The sequence below is a fragment of the Mchenga conophoros genome, linkage group LG7 (genome assembly GCF_057382185.1).
Source record: "Mchenga conophoros isolate Kocher_MC1m ecotype Shallow Benthic linkage group LG7, M_conophoros_male_GT1.1, whole genome shotgun sequence".
NCBI classification, from domain to species: domain Eukaryota; kingdom Metazoa; phylum Chordata; class Actinopteri; order Cichliformes; family Cichlidae; genus Mchenga; species Mchenga conophoros.
The window spans coordinates 4,404,443-4,420,800 of NC_140532.1; the positions used below are offsets into that span (position 1 = coordinate 4,404,443).

The 16,358-nt window shown below is 39.0% G+C and overlaps 2 protein-coding genes across 2 annotated transcripts; one reads left to right on the forward strand and one right to left on the reverse strand.

Annotated features, from left to right (window-relative positions):
- Nucleotides 1-82: 82 nt before the first annotated feature.
- LOC146569373 (protein C19orf12 homolog) lies at nucleotides 83-2,438 on the reverse strand. The gene is made up of 3 exons (XM_085281630.1): nucleotides 2,308-2,438; nucleotides 969-1,129; nucleotides 83-811 (listed from the first exon to the last, which is right to left on the reverse strand). Exons 2-3 carry the CDS (start codon nucleotides 1,126-1,128, stop codon nucleotides 546-548), a joined length of 426 nt encoding a protein of 141 aa, XP_085137756.1. The 5' UTR covers nucleotide 1,129; nucleotides 2,308-2,438; the 3' UTR covers nucleotides 83-545.
- A 1,362-nt stretch (nucleotides 2,439-3,800) lies between these two features.
- On the forward strand, nucleotides 3,801-14,666 carry uri1 (URI1 prefoldin like chaperone). Its single transcript, XM_085281631.1, has 11 exons — nucleotides 3,801-4,207; nucleotides 4,673-4,707; nucleotides 10,143-10,221; nucleotides 10,394-10,529; nucleotides 11,630-11,721; nucleotides 11,819-11,882; nucleotides 12,043-12,238; nucleotides 12,338-12,578; nucleotides 12,664-12,815; nucleotides 13,375-13,615; nucleotides 13,945-14,666. Exons 1-11 carry the CDS (start codon nucleotides 4,136-4,138, stop codon nucleotides 14,131-14,133), a joined length of 1,497 nt encoding a protein of 498 aa, XP_085137757.1. The 5' UTR covers nucleotides 3,801-4,135; the 3' UTR covers nucleotides 14,134-14,666.
- The last annotated feature ends 1,692 nt before the right edge of the window (nucleotides 14,667-16,358 follow it).

Here is a 16,358-nt window from a genome sequence, read left to right on the forward strand (position 1 = left end):
TACTAAGTTTAATAAAAGACAGATCTACAATGTTAATGCCCAGATGGATTCAATGCCAAGGAATAAAGACTGCTATGCCAAATGCCAAGTCCACACTGGTTTTATTTTTTATTCAAAGTGTACAATATGCTGTATACAGTTGCTGGCAAATCTGCTAAAATGTAAAAAGGCTGGTAATTGATGTAATTATATCAAATCTTTATATTACACAGCAGAATTTTGGCTTAGTTCACAATCCTTCTTATGTAAATAAGATAGTAGACTGGACAACATCACAACTCCATCAAACCTAAAATTCACTATGACTTAAAGCCAGACTTGATGATCGGTGCAGTTAAAGACAGAATAAATGGTACAATAAATAAGTAATAATTGCACTTATCAAAATAAATTACCCAGCCATACAGCTGTTTTCATCAACATATGTAACATTTATATCATACAGAATTTAATTAGGAGTCTTTTAAGTGTCAAAAAGTAGTTCACACTCATCAGAGAACATCCTCCTCTGCATTTAGGCTTCTGTGTCACAATATTGAAAGTGACTAATCAACATAGTGCACTTCTGCCTGGAGCTCCTTTGTGATGTATCCAAGAAGAGCAGCCGTAAGCTGCTGCTTCAGAGTTGCATTGCCCATGACTAGAGCAATCAGCTGAGCCAAATCAGTCCACTCAATGTCTCCCAGGATTTCCATGAGATCCTCATAAAGCTTCTGCTTTTCCTGAGGGCTGAGCTCCATTATGATCTGTGGAAGTGGTTTGAATTGACCACTGGTCAGCCAGCAGCCCAGAAGGCCTCCAGCAGCCCCTCCTACAGAAGATCAAAATTTCAAACTTTTGAGATAAACCAATAATGCTGATCACTCCAAAATAAACAGCTTAATTCCAATACATCAGCATTTATGATGAATCTATATGATTAGAAATGGTTCCTAAAGATAGAGGAACTGTTGCATTGTTCCACTCACCTACAGCTATGCCAAGAGGACCTCCAACCAATCCTCCAGCAAAGGCCAGCGCCCCAGCTGCTGCTGCTCCTTTCCCAGAACCTTTTACTGTGGTCTTAACTTGCTGATTGGTGGACAACTCACAACACAGCTTCATAACATCATCGATTCGTGGAGACATCCTGTGGATTAGATTTGCGATTCATAAAACAATTGCACAATTTAGACATTTTTGTTCAACATTTCAGCAACACAGGCCCATAAAAGTTGAAAGGATTTGAAATTGTGTTTTTATTTAGAATTGTTCCCTCATAATTTATTAAATACTTTCAGTTTCACAAGATTGGGTACAGCAGCAGCATTGCCAACATTTCAGCAGGTTATAATTGAAAAATAACTTCAAAATTAAATAAATGAACAAAATACCAACACAGCTTAGCTCATCTTAAATTCCACACATTACTTGCTAAACTTTAACAATAAAACATTTAACATTTTAAAAAGCTAAAATAAGAAACTTCAGACGTAATTAAATCAGTTCTCAATGAAAAAATAACATTAAGCTTAAAAATAAAACAGAACAAAGTTAAAGGTAAATATGAGACAATGAGTAGAAGTGATATAAATAGGTTAAAAAAAAATCAATGACCGGTATCTCGAAAAGCTAGGTCACAAAGGTCTTTGTTTTTAAAATGCTTTGCCTTTGTGTACACTCCAGATAGGTATGCTGACGTAAACGGTCATACTTTTACCGAGCATGCGCCCTCAGATTGACTCGTGAACCCATCATTTTTATTTCACTGTTAATAAGAGTCTGACACTTTTACTAAAATCAAAAAAAATTTACTGTCAGTTATTGTACGCGCTGATTTGTATAATTATATACAGAGTGATTTTAATTACAGTTAAATTCAGACTCTCGTCACAATAAATGGTTAAATAAACCATAATTACACATTGAAGTTTAGGAATAATAAAGTCATTAACAACTCAAACGGACTATTTGGGCTGTTGATAATTAATACATTTTGGTGAGTGTTCTTGTGTTATGAGACTTCTGGCTTAATGCAAGTTAAACTGATAGTATTATCTATCCACACAGCCGCAATTTAATCACCATGAGCCCTTATCTCACTTCAACTGATGCTGAATTTGGCGACCTTTACTAAAAACAGTTTTTGAAAAAAACAAACAATTAACATTATGAATATTCTTCCCGCATGCTTTCGTATTGTAAAGGCGATCAAGCAATCAAAAGCTTCATAACAGACTGCGCAGCTCTGTCATTTCTGCAAAACTCTGTCAATTCAAATTAAAGCCATAGCTGCTTCACCATCCACAGTAAACGCTTGGCACATACCTTGCTGTCTATTCAAATCCTTATCGACATTTACTGGTCCTGTTTTTACTATGTCATTCTCATTATTTGTTGAGCTCGGCCGGGCTCCGCATGCGCCTCATGATATATGAAGCTTGCTGTATGACTCTTGCCGCAATGCCTGATGGGAATGCGCTGGGAAGTTGCATTCAAGTCCAAAAACTACAAACGTGTAAACCACATTTAGCCGAATTAAAATAGAGTGTTGAGCCTAAATTCCAATACAAGTTTCAGCAATGTATAATATTTTTAGACTAGCCTAAATTAGTATTGTTATATTTTTCTTACAAATTGTACATTTTAACAGCGTGTGAGTTTATAAATATAGCATATATGGCATCAAGCCATTATAACGTATTCTTAACTTAAATACGTTAAAATATCATTGGACAGTTGAAAATAGTCTTTGATTTTCAGGCCAAATAATCTGTGTTCACTGTGCTTTAAAGGATAAACTCTGAATTATTAGCCGTTCTTTTTTTTTTTTATAGCTTGTGTACACATTGTTTATAACTGGTGTTTCTCATATTTCCAACAGCAATTAAAAGCAACAAAAACAGACTATTTAATTCCTGCCACACAGGAAGGCTGGGAGCTTGGGGATAAATCATATTGTTGTTATCATATTAAATCAAACTCATTCAACTGCCGTGTTTGATTCGGTCGTTACTTCTAATACTTTTATAGGCTTTTATGTGATGTGTGTTTAAATATTATATGTAAATTTTCGTGCAGCATCGGGAAGGTGAACATGGGGAGGTTTGCACCTGCTGCCAGTTAAATAGTGCCTGAATGTGCAAATCTGTTGTGCTTGTCACTGTTTTTATATGCAGGTGGAACAACATCACCTCGCTTTAGATTGTTTACATCTGTGCAGACGTTCATATTTACCCAGAGTACACTGGGAGGAAGAACTGCATCAAGCTCGCTTCATTTGAAACCAAAACGGAAAATGCAATGTTTGACATTTAAAATAAAAGCATTAAATGAGAAAGGAAAGAGATGCATTAAATGTTAAAACTTTTGAAGTACTCGTGGAGTCATGGTAAAAATAAAGTACACACTTTTCAAATGTAATCATTTGTAGTCACAGGATGTGTGCGCCTCGCAATTATTAAGACTACCGAACTCAAGGTGTTGCAGTGGCCCAGTCGACCTCCATATCTTAGCCTTCCATACGCAAGCTGAATTACTTGTGTGAATCCAACACGGACTGATTTTTTAGCCTTACGAAAAACTTGCTGATGTGAAACTAGAGGATGGGCTTGAGAGTAGAAAGAAGCCACCACAAGGTGTGCACTTTGTTGTGACTGTAATTTTACCAGATTTATTCCTATTCACTTAGGTCCACCAAAAGTATAATTGTTTTTAGTTTTTTTTTTTCTTTAATTTTACGTTTTGTATTTGTTGCTGTTGTTGTTGTTGTTAATGCTAAACCAAGTATACAACCGAAGTCTTTTATTTTGAAAGCTCAGACCGGGACCACCCTGGAATAGCGGTTGAGTTCTTGGAGTTGGACGGAGGTGCATGGCGCAGCGAGAGTGACAAGGAGTATTGGCTAATCTTCGGATATTCAGACTGTGGATATTTTTGGAAATCATGCAGAAATTCTGAAATGAGAGTGTGAGATGATATCACTTCCGAAAGTGTGGATAACTATCACTGACCCATTGATGAATACGAGCAGAACGGGTCTCAGGAATAGCTGCTGCTGCATTCATAAACACTTCTTTAGAACTCACAACAGCCCTTGAGCTTTGTTTTGGGGTCACGAAACACCAGAAATTTATTTTGTGCAAGTGGGTTGGCAATGGCTGAAAAGGGTCAAGTGGATATAGAACACCTCGGCGGAGTTATCAGGCTCCGAGAGGAGCACGAAAAGGTAATATCACCAGTTGTCGCGAAACATTTTGCTGGCTAGTATGCAACGTTAGCCAAGCCACCGTCAGTCACTGGCCACATGGTGCACCGGGGAAGGTCTTGGAGCCACTTGCTGGGACTTGCTGAAGTACCTTTTACTGCAGATACACACATCTGTGCCATTATTGTTTCACAGGTTACACAAAGAGCGTTTGTTGTTTTGACTTTCAGTTTTCGAGAAGCTTCCTCCTTCTGCGCTCACATGTTCAAGTTTAAATGTTGTAGGAGGGCGTGCTCAGCTAGGTTCGTTTCTTGGCATTAAAAAAAAAAAAGAATTTTATACCAGTGCTGTTTGCTTCTTTACTTTGGGAAGTAAATTTCACCTAGATACAAAACCACTGTGTTTTTATTTCATAAACCTGGAGACTGTGTAAGTTGCGTAGATTTATCAGCTTGATTCTTACTAAAATTATTTGTCCTGAAACAGGTGGTGAAAGACTGTGAAAGTCGGATTCAACACTGGTAAGCATGAAAGCACCAATGAACTTGAGCACAAAGTTGGTTGTTTTTAAAATATGCTTGCATTAACTGAGTACACTGTGCAGGTTCTTCATGTTCTAATATTCCTTCAGTGTAGTTTTGAAGTTTTACTATATCAGGTTTAGACCTCCCCATTTTTTTTTTGCCCTATTTTGCACAAACATGCTGTTATAACCAAAAATAGATTCTTTTAGGGTCATCAATACTTTCTAAATTGACAGAAAACGTCAGTTGCTTATCAAGTTTGTGCACACCCACACAGTGATATTCTTTTATTTCCTAATGAAGTGTTTGACCTTTGCTCAGGTTCCAGCAGGCCCCATTTCACAGCACAGATTTTTGACTTTTTATTGTAGGTGTTACTGTTAGTGTTGTCAACAGCCCTGGAGTATTTAACAATAAACAGTGCCTGTGATGCAAAACAGCAGGTTAGTGACATGGAAACACCTTAACAGAATTGGGTTAATAAAAAGAATGATTGAAGTATTATCAGAGAAGTAACATGTCAGGGAGGGTGGCTCCATCTCATTTCTCTTACTTAATACTCATCAATCCTTGCTTGCTATGACCTGTGGGTCTACAAGGACAGACTTCACTCTGATGTGAAATCAACAAGTTTAGATTTATTTGTTTAGCACAAATTGTGTTGCAACAGTAGGGCTACACGATTTTGCATAAAATGAGAATCACGATTTTTTTGGCTTAGAATTGAGATCACGATTTTCTTTTCCAGTATAAATATTTATTGCACTTATTAACTGCACATCAACTTCGTAACAGTTGAGACTGAACATAAAAACAATAAATAAACATAAAAACAACAAATGTCTCACGTTTTGTTGTTGCCGCAAAATGTTGTACTGCTTGAAATTCCGTCTCCACCGTTGCTCGACACTGCGTGTATAGAGCAGGTAGTGCAACAATAGAAAAATAACACAGCACTGTGTAGCGTTTGTCTAGGGCAGGGGTGTCAAACTCAAATACACAGTGGGCCAAAATTCACAACTGGAACAAAGTCGCGGGCTAACGTTAATATTTATTGAAATATATTTATTCCTCCAGATATAAGAATGAATCTTTTCTTATGGACTCAAACACGTTTTGCTGAAAAACTGAATATGGAACAAGCAAAGCTTAATACTAAACAATATATATATTAGCTGTATAATACCAGTAGGCCAGCTCTGATAGTAATTTGGTATGGCTTCGCGGGCCAAATGTAAGTAGGCTGCGGGCCAAATTTGGCCCGCGGGCCAGAGTTTGACACCTATGGTCTAGGGTGTTGATCATTTTCCTAAATCCCTCGTTTTGCACAGTGTTGATGGGAGCCAGGTGATAAGTAATAGCCGCTAATTTCTTTGTGCCTGCGGGAGGTCGACGGGTATAGGGAAGCGCTGTGTAAGGTTCCCGTTATTGGTGTTTGGGTGGTTGACCGGGACGGATTTTCTCCTGTCACTTTCTCGTCATCCCTGACGTGCTAATTTTAGCATCACACGGCACAGCTTCTGTATCACGTGGTATAAGGCTCCGCCCTTGTCATTTGTTGAGCAGGAAGAGTGAGCGCTTGTTTTCATGCAGAGTACGTCCCGGATCAAAATGCGGTACAATCGTCGTCGTCTTTTTTTTTTTTTTTTATCGTTGTCATTTGGAAATGAGATCACACATAAGTATGAATCGAGATCGCGATTTTCTAACGATTAATCGTGCAGACCTGTGCAACGGCACAGCTGATTAAAAGAAAACTGGCTTATTTTATTGAATGTGCACATGCAAGTAGTTTACAAAAGGGAAACATGCAGAGATGCTGTATATGGACAAAAATACTGGGCCACTTACACATTACACTACAGGAGCTGCTCAGCCATAGAAACCTGTGCCATGAAGCTCCGAACGCACAGCTTTTGTGCTGATCTTAATGCCAGAGGAGGTCTGTAGCTGCTGAGTCGGCAGAGTGATGACGACTTTTGTCTACTATGCGCTTCATTACTCAGTGTCCTCTCTCTGAAACTTTACATGGTCTGCCACTTTGGATCCCGAATGCTTTTACTCTAGTAGGAAAGACATTTATTGACAGTACCACGCTTGAATTCAGTGAAGTCTTTGGAAAGACCAGTTCTTTCACAAATGTTTGTAAATGCATGTTTAGGTGATGGATTGTAAGTACTTGAATTCAAAAATTTAAAGGTGTGTCCCAGTATTTAAGTGTATATAGTACATTTCACATTGCAATTTGTCGTATTTGAGGAAGTTACTACTTTGTTTCAGTGGCAGTAGTCTGTTTTTGTGCCTTGTTATACTACAGGCATTTTAAGCAGACATAGATTAGCAGAGCTGCTAACAAAAAAAAGATGCTGAAAGTATTGCTGCATTTAAGAGAATTGACATGTGGTGTATGCACAGAGAGACATTAAGAGATAGTAGAGCTCTTAACAGACAGATAAAAACACCTGTGTGAGTGGACCATGACTGTGTAGGGGCTTCACTGCAGGGTAGATTTGCTACAGTAAGTGCATTTCCATTGATTCTAAGTAGGGGGTGTTAGCATCAGTGTTTTAAGTATTATTGATTAAAATAAGAAAAGTGCATGTAGGTTTTGTGTTATTACATTTATTTTGCATTATGTGTAAAATGAAAGAGAGTACTTATCAGTAAAAGGGCAATAAAACATTTTCTTTATAACAGATGTGTAAACATTGTCCTGTAAGTCTCGACAGACTCACACAGGTGATTTCATTTCCACTGACTAGAGCTTTTAAGACTATATGGGCGTGCATAGAGTGTGATAAATATCTTCCTCATGCTTCTATTAGCATTCACGGACCTGACGTGAGATAAATCCCCTTTTTGTTATTATTGATACATTAATCCAGTCCAGTTACACACTATTCAGTGTAGTTTCTCTCACGTTTCTTTTACACAAGGGTCTGATTTGGCAGAATATTTGCCTATTCCCAAATTAAAAACAAAAAAAGTAAGTAAATTCAAAAGAAGAAGCATAAAAATATCGTAAAATATGCTGAGGCCACTGTATTGCACTGTGAATCTAAAGCTCCCCTCTCAATGTCTTTATTTATTTTTAAATTCACCACTGCTGAAAATACTCTTTCTATCCTTCCAACACAGTGAGTGAAGTGTGTGTGTGAGTGATCTAAAATAATAGACAGTGTACAAGAGAGGTGAAGAATAGAGTACAGACATGGTGGAGTGGATAGAGATGAGTGCCAGGGGTGATTTGACAAATGGATAGAAGAACGAGGGAAAGGGAAGGCTTACAAGATGGTAGTGAGACCTGCTATGATGTATGGTTTAGAGGTGTTGCTACTGATAAAAAGACAGGGGGTAGAGCTGGAGGTGACAGAGTTGAAGATGCTCAGATTTCTGTTGGGAGTGACCAATAGGGATAGAGATTAGGATGTTGGCAGGACAGCTTAGGAGACAAAGCTAGAGGTGTAAGGTTGAGATGGTTGGCTTTTTTAATCATAGCTACAATCTGTACACTACCATGGTGGTTTTTAAGTCAAGCGGTCAGTTGTTTTTATTTAATTGCTTAAGATTTGCAACCATTTTTATACACACTCCCCCATTTTCAGAGGCTTAAAACTATTTGCACAAACAAACATACTTGTAAATATAAGGATCTTTTTAAATACTTGAATTAAAAAATCCTTTCCAGTCAATGTCTGTCGAAGGACATCATAAAGTGCTGCTCGGTTTTCATGCAGCCACCTTCATTTGCTGCTGCTTGTTTGTTTTTTGGGGGTCTCTCCGCCCTCAGTTTTGTGTTCAGTTTGTGAAAAGCAGGATCTGCTGGGATGAGATCAGGTGACCGACTTGGTCACTGAAGAATATCCCATCTCTTTACTTTGATAAACTCTTGGGTTGCTTTTGCAGTTTGCTTTGGATCATTATCTGTTTGCAGTGTGAAGCACCTTCGGATCAGCATTTGGTTGAGTCTGAACAGAGAGTATAGCTCTGTACACTTCACAGTATGTACTTCTGTCAGTAGTGACATCATCAGTAAACACTCCTGGCCCAGTTTCACTGGCAGCCATATGTGCCCGTGCTATAACATTGTCTTCACCACGTTTGAGAGACGATGTCGTGTTCTTCAGCTCATGGGCTGTTTCTCTCCTCCTCCATACCTTTTGCTTTCTATCATTGTGGTAAAAGTTAATCGTGGTTTCATCGGTTCAGTTTTTTTTTTTCCAAGAACTTGCAGGGGCTTTCACATGTTTTCTCTAACGTGTAATCTGACCTTTCTGCAGGCCAGATTACATAGGTTCATTTTGTTTGTTTCCCAAGAAGTAGATTCTGTTTTAAATCATTCATTCAAGTGACTTCTTTAGTCTCAGCTGACTGCAGGTTTCCCCACCCTTATAAACAGTACCTTTGAACAATAGGCTTTGAGGCCAGCTTCTTGATCATTGTTTGTTTGTTTTTTAACCATAACAATGGCCTTCATTCATCAACATCTCCTCCAGTAAACAGCTGCTAAATCCAAATTAAAAGCTTATAATCAACTAAAGATCTTTTATCTGTATTACTTGTCATGACATAAGGGAACAGGCTTCACCTGACAGTCAGTCTGCTTCTCAGTTAATCCAACTGCTTGGAAACCAACAACTTATGGATGTAACTGCATACAAAGTTCATAAATGTAAAATTCCTAAATCCTACTGAAAATGCATTACAAAAGCTACAAAAAAGTACTGTTGCCTCCATTGCTGTAGCTGTTTACTAATTGGATTTTAAAGTGCTCATTAAAAAGTTTGGTTTCAAACGTTTGATTGCAAGAGGAGAGTGTAAAGGAGAAAATACTCTTCCAACAGATGACTGGAGGGATTTATTACCCAGTATGAGGGGGCTGTTGGCAGCACTGTGCTTTCAAATGGGAATATAACACTTGCTGTAAAAGGCATTGGAAGCTGAGCCTGATTCAGTAGTTTATGTTGAGGATGCTGTCATAAAGCTTTGGTAGCTGTGGTCCATTTACAAAGTGGTCAAGTGATTTTTGCTGAGGGGATTTTTTGTTTCTGCTGTCTTTGTTGTATAAATATGATAAGAAATTTTAATTAGCTGGTCCTTTTTCTTCTTTCTTTCTTCCTTTCTTCCTTCCTTCCTTTCTTCCTTCCTTCCTTGGTCAGTTTCTCTTCCTATAATTCCTAAGGTTTTACAATGCCCAGCAAAAAATAAGTAATAAGAATAAGTAAATGAAAAAAACAGTGACATCTTGAGACTACTTTAGCTGCTATGCCACATTTGCCCTCCCCAAGTGGAAAACAGGCGCTCCCCCTTTACTCCATTGTTTGCTTCCCATTGTTTAAATTTTGACTTATCCCAAATATGACAAACACACCAAATTAGACAGGATGGCTTCAGAGAGCTGTGGTTTCATTGGAGAAACCTTTTGTTTGCAGGAAGAAGGTGTCGGGTGACTATGAAGCCCTGAATGACCGCCTCAAAACTCTGCCAGATCAACTGTCATATGACATCATGGTGAGTGATGACCTTGTTTAAAATACAGAGGAAAGGAGAGAATTCTAAAATACACAAAAGTTCACTCCTATATACGTTTTACTCCTTTATTTGCGTTTGCTCTACCTGTTTGATTTGACCTGTTTCCCTTTTCTTTTCCTTTTTCTTGCGCTCTGTTTTTCCACACGTGCAGGTACCATTTGGCCCTTTGGCCTTTATGCCCGGAAAGCTGGTACACACCAACGAGGTCACAGTGTTGCTGGGTGATAACTGGTTCACCAAGTGCTCTGCCAAGCAAGCTCAAAAAATAGTTGATCACAGGATGAAATGTGAGTATTTTCCTTAAACTATGTTTTTTCACTTCTCACTGAATACTTACCGCGTGACATTAACATAATCTGTTAGTGCTGCTTTTCATCCAGCAGAGGGCGCAAGTGCATCATATCAACATAGCTCGTCTGAACAGATCCTTGAAGGAAAAACTTTAAACCGTGTAACGATTCACCACAGCAGTCATACGTATGCAAAGATGCTACAGCTGTTGGACGTTTGTCATAGCGGGTTGCCGACACATTCGACGCGCCTTTATTTCAATGTGCAGTGTTTGCAGGGCTCATGGACTGCGCAGCTTTTGCGTTCATTCAGGTCACCGCTGTCGCTGCTTAGGCTGTGAACCGTGGGATAACAGCTCCTACCTGTTCCTCTTTTCTGTGGTCAAATCGGGCCCTGTTACTGCAGCGGCTTTGTTCGATCTCACATCAGTTGTGTGCAGCTTTGCTTCCCTGTGTGTGTTAACCCCGCTGCTCATTTCTAGCTCTGAAAATCTCATATCAAGTCAAATGGGCCCAAGTAACGATCTCTGATGTGAACATTATTAGAATGTTTAGTGAAGCAGAAATGTGCTGCCACAGCCCCATCTGCAGCGCCACCCCCAACCCCCCCCGCTCTCGTCCTCCCCCATCTCCTGACCCTGCCCACCCTGCTATTACAGAGCTAAGTGCTGTAATACAAACATAGCTTGCTGAAATGTGTCAGACAGCGGCTGAGTTGTCAGGCCTTCTGTGTTTGACCTTTCCTCACTTCCAGTTGATGCACTGACTGGAGGGGCTCCCGATTGCCATGGAAACAAGGGCCCTCTGCTGCTATTAGTGAAAGGGCTTAATTGTTGTGAAGATTTAATGATCCGGAGTAGTATTCAGGGCAGAAGATATTATCAACTGTTTGTGTCATCATTTTTCATTTTTTTTCTCTTCTCAACTTGTTTAGGATTTTAACTCTTTACAAGCTGGTTGTCTTTTTCCTTTTTTTCTTTTTGAAGCGTTTCATTGAAATCTGCCTGCTGTCTCTGTGTCTTTTTTCGGCACATGTGGCTCTGTCAGTTTGCCCTCCTAAGTGCACAGTTTAATGAAAATGCATCTGCTGTCTACAGATGTGAAGAATGAACTAGATGGCCTGTCCAAGACGATAAAAAACTTTGAAGCCAGAGTTGGGTTTGCGAAGAATTTGGAAACCATCTCTGCTGTATGTTGCATTACCAACAAGTTGTCTCACACATAAGTTATTGTGCAAGTCATAAATGGGGGCAAAAACATTAACTGTAGTGTTCTTGTTCTTTTAGAGTAAAGGCGACTATGTTGACATCAGAGAGGAGGTTGGAAACAATGACTCTGTTGTCACCAAAGGTATCTTTGTCAGCCTTTCTTCTGACCTCATTTCACTTGTGCATCATGGCCGCAGAGAAAGCAGTGTAGCTTTTCACCTATTGCTTAATTCTACACCAGAATTAAATTCATATGTAGGCGTGAATAGTTTAAAGGTTTCTTTTTCTGTACGCTTTAACAGGAAAGCAAAGAATGGCTCACAAGCCAAACTCTAAGCCCAAGCAGGATGTGTTTTTTGATTTTAAAGAAGAGGATGAGGAGAATGAGGAAGAAAGCAGAGATAGTGGAAGCAGGAAATGCATTATGACTGAGGAGGAGCTATGGGCTAGATTGGATGAACTCGAGAAGCTGGAGGAGCTACAAGATGAGCAGGACAAGTATGTGAAGATACTTTTCTGTTTTTGTATGAGGATCAATAATCCTGCTCTTTCTTTGTTCTTTTTCAAAGTTAGATGTTTTGGTTTTTTCCCCTTCAGATTATCTGATAATGGAGACATGAATGGTGAGGACACATCATCCTCTTCCTCAGAAGAGGAGAAAGATGCAGATGCTGCGACTCCAGTAAATGGGCTGAGTTTGAAGCCAGGTTGGAGCGCGCTGCCTTCCAGCACAGCACCACTCAGACAGGACAGGAAAGAGGAAGAAGACTTTGAGGAGGAAGAGGAAGCCAACTGTTTGCCTACTATCTACTTTTCTCACACAGTCGAACCCAAGAAGGTTAGAGCAATGAATAAGTTAGAACATCTGTGAGTCTTCTGTGAGTTTTCTCTTCATCTTTCCATGTGTCTGCCTTTTGCATCAGGTGAGAATAAATACAGGCAAAAACACCACACTGAAGTTTAGCGAAAGGAAAGAGCAGAAGGAACACTCGAAGAGGAAAAAGAAAAATGGCCACAGCAATGGACATGCTCATCACGAACTTCACAAAATCACAACACCGGCAGACCTTTACAGGTAAAAATATTGCAGTTAGACTTAATGAACAAATGAATTTTGCATGTCTAAAACTGAAATGTGGCCATAAACAGATTCTGGTTTGAAGTATGGAAAAAAAATTGGCCACATTGTATTTTCAGTCCCATTACCACACGTGTATAAAATCAAGCAATACAAACCAGTGAAGAAATGGGTCACTCTAAAGCACTCACTGTTGAGTGCTGTAATAGGTTTGGGGAAATTTCTTCCCTCTCTTCCTGATCAGCTGCTAGTGGCATTACTGCAAAGTAGAAGCACTGAGGAGCTACACCAACTCAGTCACTGTTATCTCAATAACTGAATGCTGGCATTGAGAGCATATTCATAGTTGGCAACGCTGACTCAGTAACGATGGAGTTATAAACCTGCTTTTGCATTAACATCAGCAAAAATAACGTGTCCCAGGAACTTTTGAGCAACTTCTGTGGATGTAACATTTTGGTGGCCCAGTACTTTTTTTCATATACTTCATGTTTAGCTGCTTTGACTGGTGAAACTGGACTCTTACTTTTTTTTTTTTTTTTTTTTTTTAAATCAGGTTGTTTGTAGATGTGAAAAATGGGGAACCCATACCTAGGAAGTCCATACTGAAGTCACGCAGTCGAGAGAACAGCGTGTGCAGCGACACAAGTGAGAGCAGCGCTGCAGACTTTGAAGAGCGCAGAATTATGGGACGCAGCTTCAGTCACGACGAAGCAACGCACAGCGACACCAGCGATGGCATCACAGAAGAGGACAGTCCCACAGCAGTGTTGCTGCAACCTCCCAGCAGATTTGAGGTGAAAGAGAGCTGAATGCTTCAAAGTATTCACCTCAGAGTAAATGTAACATTTAGAAAAGTTTCAGCATTGAGTTTGTTGTTTTTACACTCTTCGATTAAATGTATGGTCTGCATGATTCAAAGTTACTGCACTTGTGTTATTTCTTTTTAAGTAGTGTCCCGGCTTTAAGTTGGTTTAGTATTTGTTACCTGAACACGTTTCTTTGTATAGTTCTTAATCTCATTTTGGTGTGAAAGATTCTGCAATATATCCGAGCACAAATATATGAAAGTGTGACGCAACATCAGTTTCCTTACTGTTGTTTCTTTTTTATTTCTCTTTCTCAGGCTTTTTCAGGTACAGTTATAGAAAAGGATCCAATGCCCTCAGCTGTCCCTCATCTGACCATCTCTCCACCAGCTCTGCCAACAATACTGGAGAAGAAACAGGAGGAGGTGGCGCCTGATGTTGCCCCACCCCAGCAAGCCCCGAAGAGGGTGTCAAAGTTCAAAGCTGCCCGATTGCAGCAGAAGTGACTGTTAAGAGGCAAATATTCAGCTTTTACATGAACATCTTTTGTGAAGCCTTTGTTTCTCTCTGGTAACTGAACAAAAAACAAACCACATGCTCATTTCTTTGCACGCCTTTCATCCACTGATTTCTGTTTCTGTCTGTGAAGTAGAACACTTAACAAATCAGCCTTTGCGTAACACTGCTTTTTTACGGTTTATTGCAGCCTCTTTTGCTTATCTGCTTTAAAAGACATTCTTCTTTTAGTCTTGTTTAAGACATTTGCAGTCTGTCATACGTTTACCTGTCTACTCTTCTGTTGATCTGTGATATCGCCAGGTTAACTCCGACTGTAGGCTTTGCCACATAAGATGAGTTGCCTTTTTTGTTTGTTTTCCCCTAGTATTGATTATTAAACAGAATCAGGTCTCGTTAGCTCTCATTTTACCCTGTCTTGACCTGTCCTACTGAATGTATGTATTCCTTTGTGACAAGCTTTATGTAAAACAGAAAAAATATTGATGGAAAGTAAAAGAAAAATAAATGATTTTGACTACAAGTCTTGATTTCTCTTTGTTCCATAAGAGAAAATAATTCTTACTCTCCTACACAAGGAGATGGATCTATATTTCATTTATGGTCTGCTGACAGGGCTTTATTGTGTTTCTCAATATCTTATACCAAAACGTTTTTCTCCAGTTGTTGTTGCACACAGCACAGTAATAATGGGTAATAATATTTTAGTTTTTTAAATTTTTTGCCTGATGCCTAGTGTAAATTGTTTCAGTCTTTAAATAGCTGTTACTAGACGCTGAGATAAGGCTTTTATGAATTATTGTTACTCCTAGTGAATTTCCTGTTATGCAGTGGAATTAGAAGAGCTAAGTAAAGCACCATCCGCCATCGAACTTTCTAAGGCAGCAATAATGCTTCATCAAATCTGGAAGTTAATTGAAAGCAAAATGGCTCCTCCTGTTAGTAAAAACTCAAGTCCTAAAGGAAGAGAAAGAATTCCCAAGACAAACAAATCGAGGATGTTTTGGGTGCAACACCAACATTTCACTGCTAAAGACCAGAAGCAAGTATTATTTACAGATCAAAGTCAGAAGTTCATGGTTGCATTAAATGTGCTTAGAAGGATAAACTGTAAAACCACTGCATGAATGTTGAGAAATATGCAGTTCAGAGAACAGTGAGTGAAACAGACGATTCAAAGAATAAAATATGAGACGTATTTTGCAAGTTGTTTCCTAAAACAAAATATTCATTCGTTGTATTTTATATTTTTTTATGTATTTTTTTTTTTACATAAATGGCCTATTTGAAAAATAACTGCTTAATAAATACATTATAAATTGTGCTCTTTTAAGTAACAATCACATAACCTTCAAAACTAAGTAACAGTTTCCTGTGACTCTACTTACAGTTTCAAAACAATCATAGGAAAAATCCAGAAGGGCCTTTTTTTTTTTTTTAGCTGGATGAAGTAGTGAGGGGAGGTGTTCTTGTTTTTAGTGGCCTAAAAGGTCAAAATGCTGAACTCAACTGAGCACCTATTGATTACTAGCACAGCAGCAGATGCACATGTACTTCATCTACACTGAAATGCAGCTTTAATTAAAGCTATGATTTTTGAATTAAAAACTCTATCGCTCCCCTTTTAGTTAAATGGTGGGAGTGTATGTCTCTGATAAGAAGCTTTGAAACAGGTCCAGAGGTGACACCCCTCACCCTCCTCCCTTCCAGGATTATTCCTCCAATATGAAAATCTAGGTAGCATGAGACAGATTAGGCAATGCTTAACATGCTAGAGTTGTGTTGGTGAGACACAGATCAATGGTCTTATGTAGGTTAAGCTGCGTAGGTATATGCTGGAACTACATTTCAAAGAAAACTTGCATACAATCTATGTAATGAGCTGGAACACACTTGAGATCTACATTTCAGGGATTATGAGGGATTTTAAGAGTTGTATGATTAGGGATTCAGCAGGTATTGTTGTCCAGACAGGTGCTTCGGTCTGAGAGGGGGAGCTTTTAGTTCCAAATGACAGAAGAATGGATTAAACAGCAGCCAGTGTATCTGCTTCACTGCTATTTGAACATATGTTATGAAATATCCAACGGTCTTGTACTTGGATCATTTACACTCACTGCCTATAAGAGCAACTGGTTTCTTTTCCACTAATGAGGCTCAGGTGGAAATCACAGGAGAGAAACAAATATCCAGGAACAGCTTTGTGATATGATCT

What these genes read in the sequence shown, in the direction of transcription:
- LOC146569373 (XM_085281630.1), bottom strand. Translation starts at nt 1,128, where the DNA reads ATGTCTCCACGAATCGATGATGTTATGAAGCTGTGTTGTGAGTTGTCC. An exon ending in TCCTCTTGGCATAGCTGTAG is followed by an intron (nt 812 to 968) that starts GTGAGTGGAACA and finishes GATCTTCTGTAG; the next exon opens with GAGGGGCTGCTGGAGGCCTT.
- uri1 (XM_085281631.1), top strand. Translation starts at nt 4,136, where the DNA reads ATGGCTGAAAAGGGTCAAGTGGATATAGAACACCTCGGCGGAGTTATC. An exon ending in AGTTGATCACAGGATGAAAT is followed by an intron (nt 10,530 to 11,629) that starts GTGAGTATTTTC and finishes TGCTGTCTACAG; the next exon opens with ATGTGAAGAATGAACTAGAT. An exon ending in TGACTCTGTTGTCACCAAAG is followed by an intron (nt 11,883 to 12,042) that starts GTATCTTTGTCA and finishes ACGCTTTAACAG; the next exon opens with GAAAGCAAAGAATGGCTCAC.